The following is a 24,974-nucleotide window of genomic DNA, read 5'->3' as shown; positions in this document are numbered from 1 at the left end:
TATTCTTTGAGCAAGGGTAGCACAGAAGCATGAAGCAAAACAGGAGAGCTCATCAGTGGCACAGAAACAATGTTCTGCTTTCTGTAATCATCAGGCTCTTTCTGCAACAAATGCCAATGATAATGTATGATCATACTAATGTCAGGTGTTACTGAGAGTTCATCATTTATGTAAGTCGCCATGAAAATGAAAAGTATTTATGTGGGTTAAAAGTATTTGACCCATTATGTAACTCTCTTGTTATTGCCCTACAATCCTTAGTTTCAGTCTTACTGTTGTGTCTGTGTCATGAGGGATTTTTCCATGTGCTCTGGATTTGTCCTTAAACAGAGACACAAGCTAAGGTATTACTCATTCTAAATTGGCCGACAGCAAAGAAAAACTCTCGATACAGTGCTATGGAAAAATATGTGCCTCCTTTTCACACTTCCATGTTTCGTATCATTACAGAAATTTTAACATTAGCCAAAGATAATAAGAGTAAATACGAAATACACGTTTTAATAAATGATTTCATTTACTAAGAGAAAAAAAGCTATTCAAGTCTACCTGGCTCCATGTGATAAACGAATTGCCTCATAAATCTTGTAATTGGTTGTGCTTCCCTTGCCAGGAAGAACTGCAATCAAGCATTTGCGATAACTGGCAATGAGTCGTTCCCATCATTGCAGTCATTGTCCTGCTGCATAACTCAAGTGAGCTTGATTTTAAGGTCATTAAGTCATAGGCAAATTATGGATAGTCATCCAGGTCCCTTCACATCTAACCTTCAGTATCATGTTCAGTTTAATGTTAGCTTCATGGCAGATGTAACATGATTCAACCCCTCCAAAAAGTTCCACTTTTGTCCTGTTTGTCCCAGAATACTTCTTCTAACAATTCTGAGAATCATTGAGATGTTTTGTTGCAAATCTGAGCCTTTGTCTTTTGCCTTGGAAATCACAGAAAATATACTTTAGAAACTAAACTCGCTAAATGTGTGTGTGTGTGTGTGTGTGTGTGTGTGTGTGTGTGTGTGTGTGTGTGTGTGTGTGTGTGTGTGTGTGCGTCCTTTACAATTTCCAAGATCCATCCTGTGGGTCAGATCGGAGTCTTTGCCCTTGCATTAGAGCACAGGTGTCGAACTCCAGGCCTCGAGGGCCGGTGTCCTGCAGGTTTTAGATGTGTCCTTGATCCAACACAGCTGATTTAAATGGCTAAATCACCTCCTCAACATGTCTTGAAGTTCTCCAGAGGCCTGGGAATGAACTAATCATCTGATTCAGATGTGATGACCCAGGGTGAGATCTAAAACCTGCAGGACACCGGCCCTCGAGGCCTGGAGTTCGACACCCCTGCCTTAGAGGGTACTTCACCACAAAAGGAACAATTATATACTAAGTGAGCCATCTGTATTTTGGGTTTCTAATTATTTTGTTAGTTTAACATTCTGTGCTGTTTGTTGGTTCACCTCACTTTATTTCATTTTCACAAATCAAGAATGAATCAGATACAAACACTTACAAAAGAAGGCTCGACTGCAAACCAGAATACTGAATGCTGTTGGTTACATGGTGGATGTTAAGAGTTTAAGACTGGTAAAATTCACTTTTCTTATTAGTCACTTTAATTTAAATCTAATATCCATATAGGACTGCGGGATGCTGAGGAGTGACTTTAATATGAGCACATATTACCATAAATGTTATCATGAAAAGACTAAAGTCAATTATGCTTTGATATGACAGGCAGAAATATTGTACTTTTGAAAATACAGACAAGAATTAGAAGTCAAATCATGAGTCATAGTTACAGAGTTTAGATGAGAGACATACTGCAAAATACGGACAGATTATGGACGCATGATTTTATGTCTCTGTTTGTAATTGTTCTGCGGAAACATTTTGGTCAGGATGCTGAGGATGTGGCAACTTTGTTCTCCAAAATGTAACAAATGGCTAACAGATGGGATTTGGAAGAGATGTACTATATGTTTTATCACCTGCACCAGAAGCAGTGGAAAGGCTTTTTCTGTCATTAAGACAAACATACAGGGGATAACGTACCGTTACACTGACACATGTAACAGGAGGAAACAGGGCAGGTGTCAGAACAACACAGTCATAGTTCAGCTGTGCATTCATGTAAATTAAGCCTACAGCTGGAAAAGAAAGCTGCTCTGCTTCTACCACTGTAATTTCAGTCCTATTACTGTCTGTTTGGCAGTGTAGCACTCATACTTCAGCCACTGGACCAACAGTGATACACAGAATAAAACACAAGCATACAACATTAAATATGTAATGTGCAGTGATGGGAATAACAGCGTTACAAGCAACGGCGTTACTTTTTTCAGTAACCAGTAATCTAACTAATTACTATTCCTATCGTTACAATGCCATTACTGTTACTAACAAGAAAATGCGGTCGCGTTACTATTGTTTCAACAAACAGATGGTTGAAGCTGTGTTCAGTTTACCGCATCGTATATCAGCTGCAGGAAGTAGCTGTAAGTAATCTGGACGCTGCAGCTTTAAGCAGCTGCGCTCCCGCGGACAGACGAACACTTTTTGGCACAACACCTGGAGCTAAGGGGGGAAAACAATGGCATGAGTGCTGCTGTTTGACTGAGGAAGAATAAAGTAGTCGTGGTCAGCCAATCACATGACCACTTGAAGACAAAGCAACAAGGTGCCAGTTTATAAACTGTGTTGATGGGCCAGTAAAACCAGAGTCATGATAAACAATTTATACGGCGTTTTTCCTCAATAGTTTCGTCACGTTTACTGTCTGAGGACAGCGCAGCGAGACCAATCAAAAATGATGACATTTGGTTGTTTAGGAAGAGGGGGAAGATTTAGGAGTGATGGCAAGAGAGAGAGAGAGAGAGAGAGAGAGAGAGAGAGAGAGAGAGAGATTTGTGACGTTTAGCGTGTTTGGAGTGTGTAGTTAATGTGCTGTCTTCTGTAGTTAATGTGCTGTCTTCTGTAGTTAATGTGCTGTCTTGTGTAGTTAGTGTGTAGTGTTGTGGATAGTTCTGTGTCGTGTGTCAGAACAATGAGGCGACTGCTGTCTCCAGGTAGAAACAGGAGTGACACACCTGCTGCTGTCAGACCTGCAGGTATCAGGCTGTGATGTTTCCTTTATAGTGGACAGAAATATTTGCAGTGGTACAAATAACTTGTGTGGCATCTTATTGAAGAACAGCTGATTGTTCTGTAAACAGTTTGAAGTGGTTATAAAAAAAGGGTAAAATATAAATGGCTGCAAGTAATTTTGTTGTAAAACTTGTGAATATGATTTTAAAATTGTAATTTATATTTACATTTAAAGTTATGAAATATGATTCAATAAACATGTTTGTGGCTGTTACAGTAAAAAATATAACTTTCTACTCTGATTTTGTGTTTTTTGTCTGATTTTAGATCAGTTGTGTTAATACAGTTTGTCAAAATGAAAACATGACTAAATTCAGACACGTGAGGTTGTGCTGAAAAGAATGAACCAAACAAGGCAAAGGAAATGTAGGTGAAAGGTGAAATGTAGAGGAAACATCAGAAGTGGTCAAAAATGGCCGATTATACCCTGGACCCCAGGGTTAAACCTTTTGTTTAAGTAACGCAATAGTTACTTTTCAAGTAATTAAGTACTTTTAGAATCTTGTAACTCAGTTACTGTTTTGAAGAAGTAATTAGTAACTATAATTAATTACTTTTTCAAAGTAACTTGCCCAACACTGGTAATGTGTAGGCTCTCTCTTCCTCTCTCTCTCTCTCTCTCTCTCACTCTCTCTCACACACACACACACACACACACACACACACACACACACACACACACACACACACACACAACTTGCTTTTTATATCTGAGTGAGGACATCCAGTTGACATGATGCTTTGCCTAGCTGCTTACCCTAACCATCAACATGAACCCTTAGTCTAAACTAATTATAACCTGACACTAAACCCAGATTTTGAGCCTCAGAGATGCCTCCAAACTTGTGGGGCCTGGAAGGAACTGTTGGTCCCCACAAGTATAAGTAACAGTCGGATCTTTGCTTTGATGTATAAGTGTGATAAGTGTGCACACATACACACACAAATATATATTCGCAATGAAACTCAGCTGTGGGTCTTGCTTGTAATATTTTGCCTGTTAAGACCCTGTGTTTTACAGTGTTGACTGAAATGTGTGTCATCTCATCATTTAACAGATAAATGTCCACGAGCACCAGTCGATTTACATTTCCAATCAAAATCCACAGCTAACGCAGAGAGTTGAATGAGCTACACAAAGGTGACATGTACATTTCTGTTTGTTTCAGTTTTTTTTATAGTACCAAATATAACTTTTATAGTACCAATTAAAAACATCAGTAAGGGCAATATTATGGATATAATTCCAATAGGTTTTTCCCTTTTCACTATTCCCTATTTGAATGAGTCTGTGAGCTACTTAGATCAACTGGATCTTTTTGGAAAGACACGTCTTCTCAAATCGTGTGGTAAGAATCTAAAGTAAATGACATTTACCTCATTTGTATGGTTACCCCCGTAGGAACTGAGTCAATAACAGCTTCCAGCACAAAACTCTGGCAAATCAAATGTGAAAAACTAACCGCTGAAAGGGGTGCAGCCAAAAAGTATCCTTACCTCATTTGAATTGATGTAAAGACACAAATCACATTAAGAAATAATCTAAAACAAATAAAGGAAGCAAAACTCATGTAAATGACTATATACTACAGAAAGCAGAAAGTGGGTGAGAAGACATTCAAAATATTCACCAATCAACCACAACATTAAAACTACATGTATTGGGGATGCCATGAACTCAGGCACACCCCACAGTTGAACCCAACTAGGACGCTGGCAGATCAGCTGATCTCAGTGCCAGCCCTCTCTGGTTGCTCAGCTGACACAGTATAGGTCCAACCCAGCTTCTCTTATTGTGCTGTATCTGACTAATGATATATCATATCTGTTGCTGTTTATGACTTCTCTGCTCTTTTCTTTACTGGGGTAGTGCATAAGGAAGGATGCAGCAGAGATGCACAGGGAGGGAGAGTTTTGCTTGGCAGCTTATCCAGCTTAACCTGGCCATGCTTCCCCCACGGGGTAGCATGGCCCAGCTAATATAACACACAATGTAGCCATTGTGTGTTATATTAGCTGGGTAAGGTTAGTTTTGTCAAGAGAAATGAATTTGTTTATTTATTCATTTTTGAATAAATGGATGGTGAACTTTAATTTACCTTTCACCAATTATGCTGTTGTGGCTGATCGATTACAATAAACTAACATAATAATTAATAGTGTTCAATGAACACATATTTTTTTAAATCACATAATTGGGACACATTCCCAAAATTTTCTGTTCACTCTACATATTATTTCTTGTCAATTTCCCATTTCACAAAGTTTTGTAAGACTCGAACGTCCTACAGTCTACAGCCAAACCATGCAGCTGTAGCCCAGCATGCAGTTGTGTACACAGGAGAAAAGACGGAATAAAGTGAGGGGGACATTTATACACTTACCAAGCACATGCTTACTGTAATAATAAATACAGATAGGTGCATATTCTGAGCCAACTTAGATGACAGTTGCTGCTTTATATTCTCTTGTGTGATCATAACGCCAGTAACATTGGAAAACACGTTTATTAACGGTAAAACTGTTGGGTCCTGGAACAAGGTGCAAGAAGGCTGGTGTGTCTCCCAAAAGTTTTACAGTTAACACAAACTTCCCTTTCTCTTTTTACTTCACCGGGCTCCAAATAGCAACCACGAGGACAATCAACCAGATCAAACTGGTGAACCTTCAAAGAGCACTGGCCAACTTCAGTCTTTGAAAGAATCTGTTTAGACAAATACACACTACATTTACATGTAAAGACACTGATGTGTATTTAGATAGAAATGTGTTAGTAGTCTCTTTAAACATTTCCCATGACTATTTCCTGTTGGCTTGAAATAAAATATCTCCCTCTGCTGGTACTACAGCTTACTGCAACCTAAGCATGCGTGTCCTTTTCATGCATAAGAGAGGCTGACGACCGCATGGTGCACCAGCATGTCTAATACACGCTTTGCCGTGATATCGGGTTGGAACACAAATTTAATATATCATGACCAATCTTTCTTTAAATTTGAGCTACTGTCAGTTTATGTCATGCAAAAATAGAAGAATTTAAGTAATACATTACAAGGATTTGAAAACGATATGTCTGTGATCCCACTGTGTGTATTATTGTGTTAAGTAGTCCTAAATTATCTAAATTACCTGCTGCATAAGTATCATATGTCGCTTGTATCTCAGACATTATTACTTACTTACGTGTGTGTCTAAATTACAGCTACTAAATCAGGTAGAGCTGCACAGCATTGTTAAAGATAAACTTCCTTTAAAACACAAGTCAAAAAAATCAATTTTTAAGACATTCATCGAGTAGAGCACTAAGGAGAAGAGACCAAAGGACTGCAGCCTGCACTGGGTCCACATCAGGCTTTCACAGTACAGAACTGTATTTTATTTTAATTTTCAAGTGTTCAGTTATAAAAGATTATTTTACGAAAGAAATCCACAAATTAACAAATTATTCTGTATCATAAATGTGATTTCAGGATTTGTAACAATCCAAAAAGTTCTAAAACTGTTTGATAGTTCAGCAAGTTCAATAACAACACTGGAGGCCAACTTCAAGCCAGCTGCACAAGTCACCATCAAGGTCATATTTTGGAGATGCTCTGTCCCTACAGCTGTTCGGCATAGGCCTGAATCCCCGAAGTGAGATAATTTAGAAGAGTGGCTACGGATACCGACTACGGAATGGAACAATCTGAATATCATTTGGAGAAATGTAGTCGGATGGTAACTAAGAGAAGGAAAGTAGTCAGAACCGAGGGAACTGCACTACCAGAAGGTAACATTGCAGATATCAAGGACAGCTTCAAGTAACTAGGAATCCTACAGGCAAATGAGTTCCATGAAGAGGCTGCTAGGAAAGCCTGAGGAATCAGCTGAATGGGAAGAACAACATCTGGGCTATCAACCCCTACAGGCTGCCAGCTATCTGATATTCTCCTGGGATAATAAGATGGACAAAAGAGGAGATAGAAGCCACTGACACTAAGACAAGGAAGCTCCTTACCATGCACAGAGGGTTTCACCCCAAATTCAGTACCTCGGCACTGTACCCTAAGTGGAAAGAAGAAGGCCGAAACAAAGATCATCCATGAGCACAGAACAAGCACAAGATCAAGAAAGGCTTGGGTCTACCAAGTGTTGCACCAGGCAAGAGGCTGTGCAGAGATGCCCCTGATACAATCCAGCACATCTGTGGTGATACATGCAGCTGCACCGAGTGAGAGCACCATCAGGAAAAAGGAGCACAAGAAACTCCAGAAGTACCAAGGTCTGAGAAAAGAGCATCAGCAGATGTGGAGGGTGAAGGCAAAAGTGATTGGAGCAGTTGGTTCATTGACCCCCAAGCTGAGTGAGTGGCTCCAGCAGCTCCTCTGGATCTCAGGAACAACACCTAGGATCTCTGTCTGGTTAGAAAAGATTAAACTAGTTCTTGCTTTTTACATATTCAGCGATGGAGCAGAGGCAGCAGAGAAACTACAGATGAGCTTGTCATCAGATTCGACTGAAACTGTTATGGGTTGTAACTGGAAAATATGAGACAAAACTAGCTAAGAAATTGTCACATTTGAAGCAAGGTGAAGGAATTAAGAGAAAAGCAAATACTACATGATCTGCGAGACACTGGGGAGAGTGAGGGAAAGGTGGGAGAGGGCAGCAGCCTTCACATCTAGCTCGACACATCACACATATGCACATATATGAATGCACAATCTCTTTGCCACCCTCTCAGACACATGCACACAGGCTGATCAACGTACAGCTTTTCTTTCTGAAGTGGTTCTGTGTGTGTTTGAAACTTATGTACTAGCATCAGTGTGAGCAGATCCAGGCCACTTATAGACTAGCAGCCACATTAAATGACAGTGTGAGGGGAAACATTTTGTTACAAATGTCTAACAGTGGTACCCGTGTACCAGCATCGATATGATCCTTGCTGGTTAAACTGTATTAAACACGTTACACAGCAATGATGTCAAGTCCAAACTTTGACCACTGATTAGTGTGAGCACTCCTTCTAAGTGACTGCATGCTCTCCATTCTGTAATTACAGACATGATCTCGTTAGTGGGACAAGACTGAGCAGTTGTAGCTAACTGTGTGTGTGACTGTGTGTGAAGCTACAATCATTTGAATCACTTTAGTAACATGTTACCTGGCTATGACAAACAGCACACAACTGACACCCAAGTAAGCCAGCAGAATATACATCCAGATATCAGGCGAGAGGGGGTTGAGGAAGGAGAAGACCCCAGGGTTGGTCCCGTTGGGCTTGCGGTACAGTATACTTATACCCAGCGTCATGAAGGGCTTGGAGAAGTCGATAACCTTCTCGCGCACATATGTGATGGTGAGCGGAGCCACTGCAAGATCAGCTTTCTGTCAATAGGAAACATAAAAGGAAAGAGGAATAGGCTATAAGTTATGGGTACGGGAGGAACGTAGAGGCAATCAAATTAAGCAAACAGGGTCTTTACACACTACAGAGTCTGTCTTGAGGCACTTAGCTAGAAATTTAAAACCCTCTTTATCTTTCCACCCATCAAGAACACCTCCATAATTAAATTCACTTTTTGCTTTCTGGAAACTAAATCAAAACATTCAGTTATTTCCTCTGTCTGCTTCCTCCTGTGTCAGTGTAGACAAAATAAAGACGCTGCGGATGTGAGGACACTTGGTTAAGATGCTGCAACATGTTAGCTTATAAAAATATCATTATTGATTTATTTTTTTAATCAAAATATTAATGCTTGTTTCCAAAGTTTACATATATTACATTGTTTGGAAACCATTCTTAGACAGCAAATGTGCTACAGAAATAGGAAAATCACACCACTACATCTTAGGTGAAAGCTATGTTGGTGTTGACAGTTCATAAATCTCAGGCTGCATTGTGACTCTAAATTCTAAACATCCACAGCAAGGTCAAGTAGCTCATTCCTCAAAGATATATCCTTTTTGTATTATGAAGGTTGCCACTTAAGGATAAATAGACTGAGCTCACTGCTGATAGATGGAAGTCTATGATAACATGCATCTGTGAATCCAATCACACTATTTAAAAACAACAACAAACAAAATCAAACAAAACAGCAAAACCGGAGGCTCTGTTATGTTCTAGAGAATATTTTGGTCCCATGGTTTCTGTGTACCTGAAGTTTCACTGCAAATCAATCAAAAACTGCTCACTATTAAACATTAGTGAGATATCAGTAAATACTGAAATAATCACGTATTAAGTGAAAAATGAACAAAAGATCCTCTCGAGGGGCAACTTTAAGACGACAAGGAATGGTTTTACAATTGGAGGATGCTGATATTGTTTCCCTCGTCGTCTTTTCTGTGCTTTTGACTCGGCTGGCTGACTCAAATGAGGTAACCTCCACTTTCTGTGCATTTTGGTGGGTTCTTTCACATTTTGAGGGAAGCCAACTGAGTTTAATAACAGATGAAGTGACATGTTGATGCTCTCATTTTCAGCATCTACATGGATGTTCAAATGACACAATAATTATTTTGTAATAATTATTGAGCCAAGCGCTACATCAGATAAATTCTTAAAAATCTGAATCTCTTAGTAAGGGCCAGGTAACAACAAATAAAAACACACTGAGGTTAATTATGGAGTTCCACAGGGTTCAGTGCTAGGACCAATTCTGTTTACATTATACATGCTTCCCTTAGGCAGCATCATTAGAAGACATAGCATACATTTACACTGCTATGCTGATGACACCCAGCTCTATCTGTCCATGACGCCAGATAACACACACCAACTAGTTAAACTGCAGGAATGTCTTAAAGACATAAATAGAATAGAATAGAATAGAATAGAATGCCTTTATTGTCACTATACAGTTGTACAATGAGATACAGAGCATCTCCTACTCAGTGTAAACATGCTGGGGGGGGGGGGGGGGGGGGTACAGTTCTGCAGCGCTATGTACATATGGACAGTATTAACATAGGGAAAAACACACACACATATATATATATATATATATATATATATATATATATATATATATATATATATATATATATATATATATGCACATTATATAACGTATGACGCCTTTTGTATGGCCTGCTTTAACAACGTGCTAACCTTATTTACAATCAATATTGTATGGATGTAATAATGTGCAGGGTGCAAGATGCTAGCAGGCAAGGCATACATGGAACGCCATAACCAAGTGGCCGGCATAGTGTACAGGAACATCTGTGCCGAGTATAACCTGGAAGTCCCGAGGTCAAAATGGGAGACGCCCCCAAGGGTGGTGGAGAATGACCGAGCTAAGATCCTGTGGGACTTCCAGATACAGACGGACAAAATGGTGGTGGCTAACCAACCGGACATAGTGGTGGTAGACAAACAGAAGAAGATGGCCGTAGTGATCGATGTAGCGGTTCCGAATGACAGCAATATCAGGAAGAAGGAACACGAGAAGCTGGAGAAATACTAAGGGCTCAGAGAAGAGCTCGAGAGGATGTGGAGGGTGAAGGTAACGGTCGTCCCCGTGGTAATCGGAGCACTAGGTGCGGTGACTCCCAAGCTAGGCGAGTGGCTCCAGCAGATCCCGGGAATAACATCGGAGATCTCTGTCCAGAAGAGCGCAGTCCTGGGAACAGCTAAGATACTGCGCAGGACCCTCAAGCTCCCAGGCCTCTGGTAGAGGACCCGAGCTTGAAGGATAAACCGCCCGCAGGGGCGTGCTGGGTGTTTGTGGTTATAAAATGTACAATATACAAGACGTAAGTAATATGTAATAAATAGTGTTGTGTATATACAGTTGAGTTATTGCACATGGAATTGGTATTGCACAGTGGTGGCCCATAGAGGAAGTGGGAAGTGGGGGGCTGTGTTATCGGTGCATGTGTGAGTTCAGGGTGGTTATCGCTTTGGGGAAGAAACTGTTTTTGAGTCTGTGGGTTTTTGTGCTGATGCACCTGTGGCGCTTCCCTGAGGGAAGCAGGCTTAACTTGGCCAGGGTGGGAGCTGTCCTTGATGATGTTTGCTGCTCTGCTGAGGCAGCGGGAGGAATAAATGTCCATCAGGGACGGGAGAGGGCAGCCGATGATCTTTTGTGCTGTCTTGACCACACTCTGAAGCCTCACTCTATCTGCTTTGGTGCAGCTGCCGTACCATACCGTGATGCAGTAGGTTAGCAGGCTCTCAATGGACGAGCGGTAGAAGGTCAACAGCAGGTTGGAGTTCAGCTTGTACTTCCTGAGGACTCTCAGGAAGTGCAGCTGCTGTTGGTTCTTCTTGATGACCGCTGAGATGTTTCCTGTCCAGGAGATGTCAGCAGAGATGAGGACACCAAGGAACCGGAAAGTGTGGACCCTCTCCACACACTCCCCGTTGATGTAGAGGGGGGCCAAGTCAAATCAAATCAAATCAAATCAAATCACTTTTATTGTCACATCACATGTGCAGGTACATTGGTACAGCACATGTGAGTGAAATTCTTGTGTGCGAGCTTCACAAGCAACAGAGTTGTGCAAAATACAATAATGTAAACAAGCAAAATACAAGAATGGCTACATCTGAAACCAGTGTTGGGGAGTAACGGAATACATGTACCGCCGTTACGTATTTAAAATACAAAATATGAGTAACTGTATTCCGTTACAGTTACCGTTTAAAAAGGTGGTATTCAGAATACAGTTACTTTGTTGAAATAAATGGATTACACTGCGGTACTTTCCTGTTTCATATTGTCGCGGGTCAGGACTGTTTGGTTTTGTTTGACAGCTACGTTCTGTTGTTCCAGGCGGCAGCGTTACGGTTGCCATGGTTACAGGGTGACGCTCTCTCTCTCTCTCTGCGACTGTGTGTTTCCTGGGTGAGAGAGCGCCTTTCGTTGTTGTTGTTGTGCTAAGCTAACAGGCAGAATGCTACAAGCATAGCTCTAAAGAATGTAGCATCATGGGCAGTGTAGTCCGTGCTGCAGGGAGAATGGACTGCCATACACGTTATGGATCTGTGAGCGAGAGGAGGGAGAAAAGGGGGAGTGGAAAGGTACGAGTTGTCATCGAGGAAAAACGGGAGCTGGAAGCATCTAAATATAATAATAACCACTTCAGTCAAGAAGAGTGCCTGACGAGCCCAGTTGTAAGTAAGGTATTAAGACTCGACTGTACACCGTGTTCGTGTTTTCCTCTGAAACAATAAGCTCCGTTGGAGCAGCCTTTCAACGCCTCTCTCTGTCAATAAAAGTTGACCCACACAACAAAGTAAAGCTATTTTTCGGCTACGAGCCGACAGGGACCCCGCCGTATTAGTCAGAGGTCCCTTTACTACAGTTCGGAGTCGCGGACCTTCAGTAATAGTAATAAATCACATAGCAATAGTACATTCATGTTGTTGTAAAAATCATGATAATATATTAAGTAATCCAAAGTATTCAGAATACGTTACTGTCTTTGAGTAACGTAACGGAATACGTTACAGAATACATTTTGGGGCATGTATTCTGTATTCTGTAACGGAATACATTTTAAAAGTAACCTTCCCAACACTGTCTGAAACTAATAAATATATGTACAATATATAATAGTATATGCATTTCTGGACGTGTATACTAAATATTTTCTACGTGTGTGTGTGTGTGTGTGTGTGTGTGTACACATATTTTACAAATTAAATAGAGTAAACAATAAATAAAATATATAAAATATACAGAGTTGAGACATGTGCAAAACAGTGGCATTTATATACAGTGTGGAGTGCATAATGTTAAAGTTCCAGTAGTGAAGCTGAGGTGTCTATGACGTGTTCAGCAGTCTGATGGCCTGATGGAAGAAGCTGTCTCTCAGTCTGCTGGTACGGGACCGGATGCTGCAGAACCTCCTTCCTGATGGAAGTAGTCTGAACAGTTTATGGCTGGGGTGACTGGAGTCCTTGATGATCCTCCCCGGTTTCCTCAGGCAGCGCTTCCTGTAGATGTCTTGGAGGGAGGGAAGCTCACCTCCAATTATCCGTTCAGAGCACCGCACTACTCGCTGGAGAGCTTTGCAGTTGTAGGCGGTGCTGTTGCCATACCAGGTGGTGATGCATCCAGTGAGGATGCTCTCAATGGCACAGTGATAGAAGGTCCTGAGGATGCGGGGCTCATGCCGAATCTTTTCAGTCTCCTGAGAAAGAAGAGGCGCTGCTGCGCCTTCTTCACTGTTTTGTTTGTGTGTACTGACCACGTAAGATCCTCAGCCAGATGTACACCAAGGAAGCGGAAGCTGCTCACTCTCTCCACAGCAGCGCCGTTGATGGTGATGGGGGTGTGTACTTCTCTGCACCTCCGCAAACTTCACAATGATGTTGGAGCTGTTAGTGGCCGTGCAGTCGTAGGTGTAGAGTGAGTACAGGAGAGGGCTCAGTACACACCCCTGTGGAGCACCAGTGTTCAGTGTGATGGGGGATGAGGTGATGCTGCCCAGTCTGACCACCTGGCGTCTGTCAGACAGGAAGCTAAGGATCCAGCTGCAGAGGGAGCTGCTCAGTCCTAGATCCTGCAGTTTCCTGTCCAGCTTCGAGGGAACGATGGTATTGAATGCTGAGCTGTAATCTACAAACAGCATTCTCACATACGTGTCTCTCTTCTCCAGGTGTGACAGGGCAGTGTGTAGTGTCAGGGCTATGGCATCATCAGTGGACCTGTTGTGGCGGTATGCGAACTGTAGAGGGTCCAGTGAGTCGGGTAGTGCAGAGCAGATGAAGTCCCTGACCAGCTTCTCAAAGCATTTGCTTACGATGGGGGTCAGGGCTACAGGTCGCCAGTGCTGTGTCTCCTCAAGTCAACAATGAGCTCTTTGGTTTTCTTAGTGTTCAGTGCCAGGTTGTTTTCTGAACACCAGGCTGCCAGCTTCAGGACTTCCTCTCTGTAGGCTGCCTCGTCTCCCTTTGAGATGAGTCCGACTACCGTGGTGTCATCAGCAAACTTGATGATGAGATTGTTGTTGTGGGTCGAACTGCAGTCGTGGGTGTAGAGAGAATACAGGAGGGGGCTCAGCACACAGGGAGCCGGTGCTCAGTGTGCGAGTGGAGGAGAGATGAGGGCCGAGCCTTACAGTCTGGGGCCGGTTTGTGAGGAAATCCTTTATCCAGGCAGGAAATCCTTTATCCAGTCCTGGATGGCCGCTCACTTTCTGCTTCTTAATTCAGATCAAACTGAGGTTATTGTACTTGGCCCTGAAAAGCCTAGAAATATGGTATCTAACTAGATTCTTACTCTGGATGGCATTACCTTGGCCTCCAGTAACACTGTGAGGAACCTTGGAGTCATTTTTGACCAGGACATGTCCTTCAATGCACATATTAAACAAATATGTAAGACTGCGTTCTTCCATTTGCGCAACATCTCTAAAGTTAGAAATATCCTGTCTCAGAGTGACGCTGAAAAACTAGTTCATGCATTTATTACTTCCAGGCTGGACGACTGTAATTCATTATTATCAGGAAGTCCAAAAAACTCACTGAAAAGCCTTCAGTTGTTTTCCTATTACTATTTCCTAATAAGATTAAGTTTTCTCTAGAAATACCACAAGTTTTCTACTTATTTCTAAATATAAAACTTTAGAACATCAAATCAGTAGTTTGTCTCAATTCATTTGACTGGACTTTTCTACTTTGTTCAGCTCAATTTAGCACGTCATCCTCAAGTAAGCTTCTCTCTCAGCGTACACTTCCTGGTCTTTTGAGACCCTGTCTACTGCAGTCACTTTCTGTCTAACTCAAGCTTGCACAAGACTCACAACTTGCAGAGAAATGGGCCCTTTGACCATGAAAATATCTGTCACGACAATCTCGCACTGCACTGATCAAGAAGAGAAGCAGAACAGAGGAGAGAGGAGAGCTGTGAATAAGTTAAAGGAGCCTCGACCCCTTATGGGTGCTGCTTCTAATGAGGTCAGATATTGACTATTGGGCAAGCAGCCTCTTCCATTTTTCTGCCCATGCAGCTCATCCTAACTGGGATTTTGTTAGGTGTAATGCTCTACACTGTGAGCAGATTGTGGGTGGTTGTGTGTATGTTTTTAATAAGCTCTATAGGGGAAACAACTCACAGATGAATCTATGCTCTTCTTGCATCACTGTCCTGTCAAATTGGGCTTGTTGTTCTCTTTCTGTTTTCATTCTTCACTTTCCTTCTTGGTGAGTCTGTAATACTCCTCACTTCAGTGAAACTTATTTCCAGCATTTGGCTGTGAAACGAATTCCACAGTTTAAAGAAGTCACAAAAGCAAAGACAACACCCAATGTAGTGATTGGCTATGGCACTTGTCCTACATTTGATAAATTCGTTTTTATCTTATCAACAAACCACTTATTTTAGCTAATCAATGAATTATTGTCAAAAACGTCAACTGACTATTTAACTGACTACAATCCAATCTGGCCCACGTCAGTTCAATTTAAATTTATAGTACCAGCTCAAAACAACTGTTTCTTCAAGGTACTTTACATTGTAAAGTAAAATATTACGTCATGAAAAAATAATAATCTCACAATACCCAAGCACTTGGCAACAGTGGGAAGGGAAAATTCCCATTTAACACAAAGAGACTGAGGCAGCTATTTGCCATTAAGGTTGAGGTGTGAGGGAAGAAAAACACAGAGAGAAAGAACCAAACACAAACTATGGCAGAGAGAAGACAAACTCTAATCACATGCAACTGAGTCAACAAGAAATGTCCAGTGAATTATGGGAAGTCCCTCAGCAGCCAGAGCCAATGGCAGCATAATTAAGGGAGAGCTTAGCCCTCGTTATAAGTTTTTATCAAAAAGGAAAGTTTTAAGACTAATCTTAAAAGTATGGAGGGCGTCTGTCTCTCAGATTCAATTTAATTCATTTCAGTGTTATTTATACCGCCCCAAATCACAACAACAGTCGCCTAAAGGCACTTTATATTGTAAGGTAGACCCTACAATAGTACATCCAGAGAAAAACCCAACAATCATATGACCCCCTATGAGCAAGGAGAATTGTTGTTGATAAACACCATAAGTCCATTAAGTTCAGGATGATCTTGTTATTAACAATATTATAACTTCTTTCAAAGGCAAAAGAATGAGATCACAGATACAAGGGGTGAAAATAAGCTTTTTCTCAAGGGTGGATGGGCTCTCCCTTAGCATGGGATGAGGAGTTTGGGAGGGGCTCAGAGTAGAGCCACTATGCCTTCACATCATATGGGGACACTGAATCCAAATGGACCATGTTCTGCACCTCAATTGCTAAGGCTGCTCAGGAAGGCCAGCTCTGTTCTGGGATGCACCCTGGACCCAGTGCAGGTGGTGGGAGACAGAAGGACTGTGGCCAAAATAACATCTCTGATGGACAGAGTCTCCCACCCCATGCATGTAGATGTTGCTGCAGAGCTGCTTCAGTGACAGACTGCTGCGTCCTCGATGCATGAAGGAGCGTTTCCGCAGGTCCTTCCTCCCTGCAGCTGTCAGACTGTACAATCAGAACTGCTCCCAACAAACACAGATGTTTACATCTGCGCTGTAACTGCAATAATTTAACCAACCGATTCGCACTACAACCTGGGTTTGCCTCTTATCTGTAGTTAATTTTATTTAATTTAATAACTGTACAGTACTCTGTTTATAGTAACCACTGTCCTTGATGTAAATATGTAAGAAAAAATGTGTATGTTTCTGTTCTGTGTCCTGTGTACTGTTTGTTTGTTTGTATATGTGTCTTTTTGGCTGCTGTTACAACCAAATTTCCCCTTGTGGGACAATTACAGGATTATTCTATTCTATTCTATTCTATTATGCAGCCGCAAAGATGGTTGATGCCTGTCATGGTGTCAGTCCATGAACCAGACAGTGGGCACTGGAGAATAAAGGAGCCTTCAAGCTGAAGAAGTCCTACTACAGCTTGGTTATCATGTGGGAGGCATTGCTCGTGGTTTGTGTGGTAGCAGAAGTAAAATCTCAGGTGTGCGAGGAGCTCGGTGAGGCCATCAAACAATGCCTTTGGTCTGCCTTAAAGTGATTCTAGCCAACCGTCAGGCAAGCGCTCTACTTTTACTGTGTATAGTAGTGATGGGGCGCTGCTGACTTCAGCTGAGGATATACATGTCCTTCTCAACAAATTAGCATATTGTGATAAAGTGCATTATTTCCTGTAATGTACTGATAAACATTAGACTTTCACATATTTTAGATTCATTACACACAACTGAAGTAGTTCAAGCCTTTCATTGTTTGAATATTGATGGTTTTGGCATACAGCTCATGAAAACCCAAAATCTCTATCTCAAAAGATTAGCATATTTCATCCAACCAATAAAAGAAAAGTGTTTTAATACAAAAAAGGCAACCTTCAAATTATTATGTTCAGTTATGCACTCAATACTTGGTCAGGAATCCTTTTGCAGAGATGACTGCTTCAATGCAGCGTGGCATGGAGGCAACCAGCCTGTGGCACTGCTGAGGTGTTATGGAGGCCCAGGATGCTTCGATAGCGGCCTTAAGCTCATCCAGAGTGTTGGGTCTTGCGTCTCTCAACTTTCTCTTCACAATATCCCACAGATTCTCTATGGGGTTCAGGTCAGGAGAGCTGGCAGGCCAATTGAGCACAGTAGTACCATGGTCAGTAAACCAGTTACCAGGGGTTCTGGCACTGTGAGCAGGTGCCAGGTCGTGCTGAAAAATGAAATCTTCATCTCAATAAAGCTTTTCAGCAGATGGAAGCATGAAGTGCTCCAAAATCTCCTGATAGCTGCATTGACCCTGCCCTTGATAAAACACAGTGGACCAACACCAGCAGCTGACATGGCACCCAGACCATCACTGACTGTGGGTACTTGACACTGGACTTCAGGCATTTTGGCATTTCCCTCTCTCCAGTCTTCCTCCAGACTCTGGCACCTTGATTTCCGAATGACATGCAAAAGTTGCTTTCATCCGAAAACAGTACTTTGGACCACTGAGCAACAGTCCAGCGCTGCTTCTCTGTAGCCCAGGTCAGGCGCTTCTGCCGCTGTTTCTGGTTCAAATGCGGCACCTGTAGCCCATTTCCTGCACACGCCTGTACACGGTGGCTCTGGATGTTTCTACTCCAGACTCAGTCCACTGCTTCTGCAGGTCCCCCAAGGTCTGGAATCGGTCCCTCTCCACAATCTTCCTCAGGGTCCGGTCACCTCTTCTCGTTGTGCAGCGTCTTCTGCCACACTTTTTCCTTCCCACAGACTTTCTCTTACCGTACACTACTAAATCTCCATTTGCACTATTTGCCTATTTGCACTACTCTGCCTGGTTTACACTCAATGTCACTTACCCATTATATTGTATATTATATAGCTTTCTTGTTATATGTAAAATTGTATTTATTTAAATTTTTACTTTTTAATTATTTTACTTGCATTTTTAATCACTTTTATATTTAAATATATTTAAATGTTCATTTGCTATTTATCTAGGGATTGAGAGTAACGCAATTTCTATTCTCTGTATGTCCTGTACATGTGGCAGAATCGACAATAAAGTTGACTTTGACTTTGACTTGACTTTGACTTGACTTCCCACTGAGGTGCCTTGATACAGCACTCTAGGAACAGCAATTTCTTTCTGTGTCTTACCCTCTTGCTTGAGGGTGTCAATGATGGCCTTCTGGACAGCAGTCAGGTCGGCAGTCTTACCCATGATTGCGGTTTTGAGTAATGAACCAAGCTGGGAGTTTTTACAAGCCTCAGGAATCTTTTGCAGGTGTTTAGAGTTAATTCGTTGATTCAGATGGTTAGGTTAATAGCTCGTTTAGAGAACCTTTTCATGATATGCTAATTTTTTGAGATAGGGATTTTGGGTTTTCATGAGCTGTATGCCAAAATCATCAATATTAAAACAATGAAAGGCTTGAACTACTTCAGTTGTGTGTAATGAATCTAAAATATATGAAAGTCTAATGTTTATCAGTACATTACAGAAAATAATGCACTTTATCACAATATGCTATTTTTTTGAGAAAGACCTGTAGATGAGCAGTGGAAGGAGATATTGAGGACCTCATTCATCCCACTGAAACATCTTCTGTACAGGAAGCAGAGTCTGAGGACAAGGGCTGACCATCACTGTTGGAGTGGCTGTAGCTCAGGTGGTAGAGCAGGTCATCTACTAATCAGAAGGTTGGTGGTTTGATGTCTGGGTTGGTGGGTGGGCCTCTGCAATATTGTGTAGAGCTCTGGGATGGTGCCTCTGTATTACTGGAAACTGATAACTGGAAATGTGCTCCAATTACAGACAGAACACAGGGTAACTGGATCATCTGTTAGTCAACTAAAGGACGAACAAGGCCATAGTATGTTAGGGTCAGTATGTTTGAGGGTGTGTGGGAGTTTGCCCAACCAGTCTGCATGTGGTTTGTAGATGTGGAAAAAGCTTTCAACAGTGTCACTAAGGTTTATGTGTTTACTTCAGTTATTTCATATTAGCCTCATTATGACCCCAGTTGGTTTCATTATATAAATACAAATAATGTTTAGTTAAAATGACTAAAAACTAAGTGATATCACAAACAAGGCCCTTAAATAAGCTTTTAAGTAATAATATAGATTGTACATGGGATAAAAGCTCCAAGATTGTTTATACTTTAGATAAGTATACGTTTAGTTTTACGAAACATGCAAATTAACTTTAACTTTGCAAAATCTTTTTTTCTTTAAATGGCATATTTACAGAACTAATAATGCCATGAGAACAAGTAAGAGTTGCTATTATTATTATTTTGCTATTGTTTATACAGTAAATTACAAGCTGGTAGTCCATTTATGTTAAATATGTCAATAGAATGAGGGTTAAGTAACTGAAAGTTCTCCATAAATAAAATGCATCACTAAATTTGATTGACTGATTGACTGAACCACTTTTATAATGATTGAATAATAATGCAGAAACTCACATGATCCATTAGCTCCTTGACCATGCCATTCCACTGGCCTGTGTTCTCATCCTGGACACCATATTTTCCATCTTCCACCAGGCGGACCTCGAAAGTAAAGCCTAGGATGTTGGCCAGCTCTCTGAGTAGATCGATGCAGTAGCCCTCAAAGCGGTCGTTTCCATAGAGTGGTTTGTCAGACTTCTTGAACATCACGTATGGTTCTTCCTGTTGGGCAAAATAGGGAGGAGGGATGAGTCTTAGCAGCACTTTCCATCTTTTACCTACAGATAAAGTGTATAGGTCATCTGATATGTAAGCCATGCAAACCCTAACATAAACTCCCCAGGTTGGTAAAGCATATATAAAGCTGCTGTGTGTGTGTGTGTGTGTGTGTGTGTGTGTGTGTGTGTGTGTGTGTGTGTGTGTGTGTGTGTGTGTGTGTGTGTGTGTGTGTGTGTGTGTGTGTTTTCCAGTCGTCCCAGTTCTGTGATGTGAGTTGGGGTTGGTACAAAGTGAGGCATGACCATAATAAGAGATAATCCCCTCATATCAGTTACTGTGTGCATCTCTCGGGCACGTCAAACTGGCGTTGGGCACAAGCTCAGCTTTCGGGGTTCCACATGCTTTAACAATAAGATAAGAGATGCTGATAGACAGACACAAAAAGGAGAGAGCAAGAGCTGGCACATACCCTGTGTTCACATGAACAGCTGGAGAAAGCTGTCTTTTTTCAAACCATTTCCTTTCTGCCTCCCGCCTACTGAGCATCTCCTTCACCATGTCCTTCTCGTCTCCCTCCACAGCTCACTCCCGGTTTCCTCCTCCACCTGCTTCCTCCTCTTTACACCTCTGCTTTATGCACCATCTGTCTTTTTTAGCCTTAGATGCTCATTCGTGCAGCATATCCCTCATTTCTTGTTTCTCGCAGACAAATAAATCGCAAAATATATCACCAAGCAGGTGTTATTTATCAGATAACTGTGGCATGACTGAAAAAAAATCATTTAAAATTGTTAATAGCTTTGACATGGTTTGTCACGTTCCTTAGATTTGGTCCTGGGGTTTTCAGTTTTGCTGTTTTAGATTCCTAGTTCGGATTCTTAGTAATATATTTGACTATTTTTTATTATTCATTGTTGTTCGAAAATTTCAAGTACTGAGTTTTGTTTTTGTTGATTGTTTTTGTTCCTGTTTGATTCAAATAGACTGTGTGGAAATCACTGAGAATTAAACTTCTGTTTTTAATTTTTAGTTGTTATTGTCATGCATTTCAGTTTTGCAATCTTGTGTTTTGTTAAATGTGTAATATTTGTACTTTTTACTTCTCTCCGTCTTTCGCTGTCTGTTCCTCCATTTTTCTTCTTTCTGGATTAGTGTCTTGGTTCCCTTGTGCTAAATGGTAAAATGGTAAATGTCCTGCATTTGTATAGCGCTTTACTTAGTCCCTAAGCACCCCAAAGCGCTTTCCACTACATTCAGTCATTCACCCATTCACACAATTGCAGCCAGGAGGCAGCCTGGGATCAAACCACCAACCTTCTGATTAGTGGCTGACTTGCTCTGCCACCAGCATCGATGTGCTTTATTTTGTAAGAGAAGGCTGTAAAATAACAGAGAGAAATCCCAACATTCATAAAATCTACTTTGTACAAGCACTTGGCGACAGTGGGAAGGAAAAAGGCCATTTTAACAGCAAGAAACCTCCGGCAGAACCAGGCTCAGCGAGGGGTAGCCATTGGGGCCAGTCTGAACCATTTCGGGGTGATAGGAGCGAGTCTAAATTAGTTCTCTATTTTTTTCCTCTTTTGTAGGTTATTTTCTTTCATGCTTAGCACTGTTGTCCAGCTATGTTTGTAATTAATTTTTTCGTGTTGAATTGTTGAATAAAAGTTTATTTATATATCCCTCTCTTGCCCCTCGTCTATCCTTCAAGCTCGGGTCCTCTACCAGAGGCCTGGGAGCTTGAGGGTCCTGCACAGTATCTTAGCTGTTCCTAGGACTGCGTTCTTCTGGACAGAGATCGTGGATGTTTTTCCTGGGATCTGCTGGACCCACTCGCCTAGCTTGGGAGTCACTGCCCTGAGTGCTTCGATTACCACTAGGACCACTGTTACCTTCACCCTCCACATCTTCTCCAGCTCTTCTCTGAGTGCCTTGGTACTTCTCAGCTTCTCATGTTCCTTCTTCCTGATGTTGCTGTCACTCAGTATCGCTATGTCTATCACTATGGCTATCTTCTTCTGCTTTTCTACCACTACTATGTCCAGTTGGTTAGCCACCATGTGACGGCCAGTGGGCTGGCCTTGTGTTTTGTTTTTTCTTTTACCTGTTTCTTGCAGGTAGGTGGAGCTGACCCAATTAGTGATGCAGCACACCTGAGAGGCCAGTCCCAGTGTATATAAAGACACCTTGACTGAACCAGGGTGGCTGGCTTTGGTGCTGTCGCTCGCTGTCTGGCACCCATTTTGTTCATTTGGAAGTTTCAGTTATGGCTGTTATGTCCTTTACATTGTGTCTGTGAAGGTTCTCAGTCATCCAGGTCATCGTAGTCAAAGGAGCTTGCAAAGAAAAGCGTCTGGACTTCTTTAAAAGGAGCTTGCAAAGAAAAGCGTCTGGACTTCTTTAAGAACTTAAAGAAGTCCAGACGCTTTTCTTTGCAAGCTCCTTTGACTCCTTTACATTGTCTTTAAGTTGTTTTACCTTATTTTCATTAAATATGTCTTACAGCCTTTAAAAAACCTGTGTGTGGTCTCCCATTTGTTTGTCACTTCCTATGAGTCGGGTTGTGACAACCACCAGTTTGTCCATCTGTATCTGTATCTGTATCTGGAAGTCCCACAGGATCTTAGCTCGGTCATTCTCCACCACCCTTGGGGGCATCTCCCATTTTGACCTCGGGACTTCCAGGTTATACTCGGCACAGATGTTCCTGTACACTATGCCGGCCACTTGATTATGGCGTTCCATGTATGCCTTGCCTGCTAGCATCTTGCACCCTGCTGTTATGTGCTGGATTGTCTCTGGGGCATCTTTACACAGCCTGCACCTGGGGTCTTGCCTGGTGTGATAGACCCCAGCCTCTATGGATCTTGTGCTCAGAGCTTGTTTCTGTGCTGCCATGATTAGTGCCTCTGTGCTGTCTTTCAGTCCAGCCACCAATAGGATTTCTGGACGTCAGCCACTTCCTCTATCTGGCGGTGGTACATACCGTGCAGGGGCCTGTCCTTCCATGATGGTTCCTCCCCTTGCAACTCTTTCTTGGGTTTCTACTGCCTGAGGTATTCACTGAGCACAGAGTCGGTCATGGCCATTTTCCTGATGTACTTGTGGATGTTTTGTTGTTTCATCCTGGACTCTGGTACTGATACTCACCAGTCCTTGGCCTTCTTCCTACCGCTTAGGATACAAGTCAAGTCAAGTCAAGTCAAGTGGCTTTTATTGTCATTTCAACCATGTACAGTGGTACAGTACTGAGTGAAATGAGACAACGCTCCTCCGAGACCCTGGAGGATACAGACACAAGACAGTGCAATGGAAATGTGTGAAATGCTGAGTATTGTGCAAAAGTAACTTGCTGTCTCAGGGCTTGCAAAATTTCAAAATCCCTGGTAGCCCTTCAGGCAGGCACTCTTCAGTTTTCAGTTTTTTCAGGGACTCTGTCGCTGAGCTATGTTTCTGTGATAAAAAAAGACGCAGCAGTCTCTAAATTCCGGCTGCGTGGTCTGCTGGAGTCGGATGTAGTCCAGTTTATTGAGAGGAAGATGGATGGAAGAACCGGTTGGCTTGGATTTGCTCTTAGCCTATTACGGACCGCACCACGCTTGATGCACTTCCGCTTCCTCACGCAGCGCTTTCGGCAACATGTCCACTGGCCACCAGCATCAGACGATGAAGGACAGAAGGCCCGATTTCCATAGCGCTTCCAGTAGTTCCGGGTCAGTTTTTGTGTGATGCTTGTAATTTAGAAGTGTTTGCCGTTGGTAAACATGAACACCGATTGTTCTGGTGTCCATGTGGCTCAGAGGTTATCATGAAAATTCGATAGAAAGCCCAAAAGTACAAAAACAGCACAATTTGGTCTTGAGTGGCCGCTGCTGTTCCCACGCCACCAGTGTGCTGCACTTGGGGTTAAACATGCATGGTAAGGAGCTTCCTTGTCTTGATGTCAGTGGCGTCTATCTCCTCCTTTGGCCAGCTTATTATCACAGCAGGGTACCTGATCACAGGCAGGGTGTAGGTGTTGATAGCCTGGATCTTGTTCTTACTGTTACAGTTCAAGTACCCTCTGCAGATACTTGATGGTGGTAGCTTTCATAGTGGCCTCTTTGTGGTTTCCATTTGCCTGTGGGATGCCCAGGTACTTGTTACTGTCCTCTCTGTTTGAAATGTTGTCTTCTGGTAGTTTGATCCCCTCAGTTCTGACTGCATTCCCTACACTTCTCCAGTCTGAACGACATTGCGGTGTCTGTACGTTAGGTGGTAGAAAGGAGGCCGGGGACTGGTGAGTGTCAAAACCACAGTACAGGATGAGACAAGGAACATCCACGAGTACATCAGGAAGATGGCCCCAACCAAGCCCGTGCTCAGTGAATACCTCTGACAGCAGAAACCCAAGAAAGAGGAGGAAGAGGAGTAACATTAATGGAAGGACAGGCCCCTGCACGGTATGTACCACCGCCAGATAGAGGAAGTTGTTGACATCCAGAAATCCAACCAGTGGCTGGACAAAGCTGGACTGGAAGACAGCACAGAGGCACTAATCATGGCAGCATAGGAGCAAGCTCTGAGCACAAGATCCATAGAGACATTCCATTTTACTCCAGCTCTGTCTAGCTACTGGTAGGACTTCTGGATGTCAGCTACTTCCTCTTTTTGCTGGTGGTACATACCGTGCATGGGCCTGTCCTTCCATGACAGTTCTTCTCCTTGTTCATCTTCTTCCTTGGACTTCAAC

At 42.2% G+C, this 24,974-nt stretch overlaps 1 protein-coding gene across 2 annotated transcripts in view; it reads right to left on the bottom strand.

Annotated features, from left to right (window-relative positions):
- The window catches only part of grik2 (glutamate receptor, ionotropic, kainate 2), a 323,504-nt gene that overhangs the window by 80,495 nt on the left and 218,035 nt on the right, over window positions 1-24,974 (bottom strand). For both annotated transcript variants that reach the window (XM_026183896.2, XM_080308219.1), the window contains exons 10-11: window positions 20,039-20,245; window positions 8,284-8,507 (exon numbers count right to left, since the gene is read on the bottom strand). In XM_026183896.2, the coding sequence (XP_026039681.1) occupies window positions 8,284-8,507; window positions 20,039-20,245 (431 nt within the window). The remainder of the gene's footprint in view (window positions 1-8,283; window positions 8,508-20,038; window positions 20,246-24,974) is intronic.

Source organism: Astatotilapia calliptera, chromosome 11 (genome assembly GCF_964374335.1).
Source record: "Astatotilapia calliptera chromosome 11, fAstCal68.1, whole genome shotgun sequence".
Classification (NCBI taxonomy): Eukaryota; Metazoa; Chordata; class Actinopteri; order Cichliformes; family Cichlidae; genus Astatotilapia; species Astatotilapia calliptera.
This window is presented reverse-complemented; position numbering and strand designations above follow the sequence as displayed.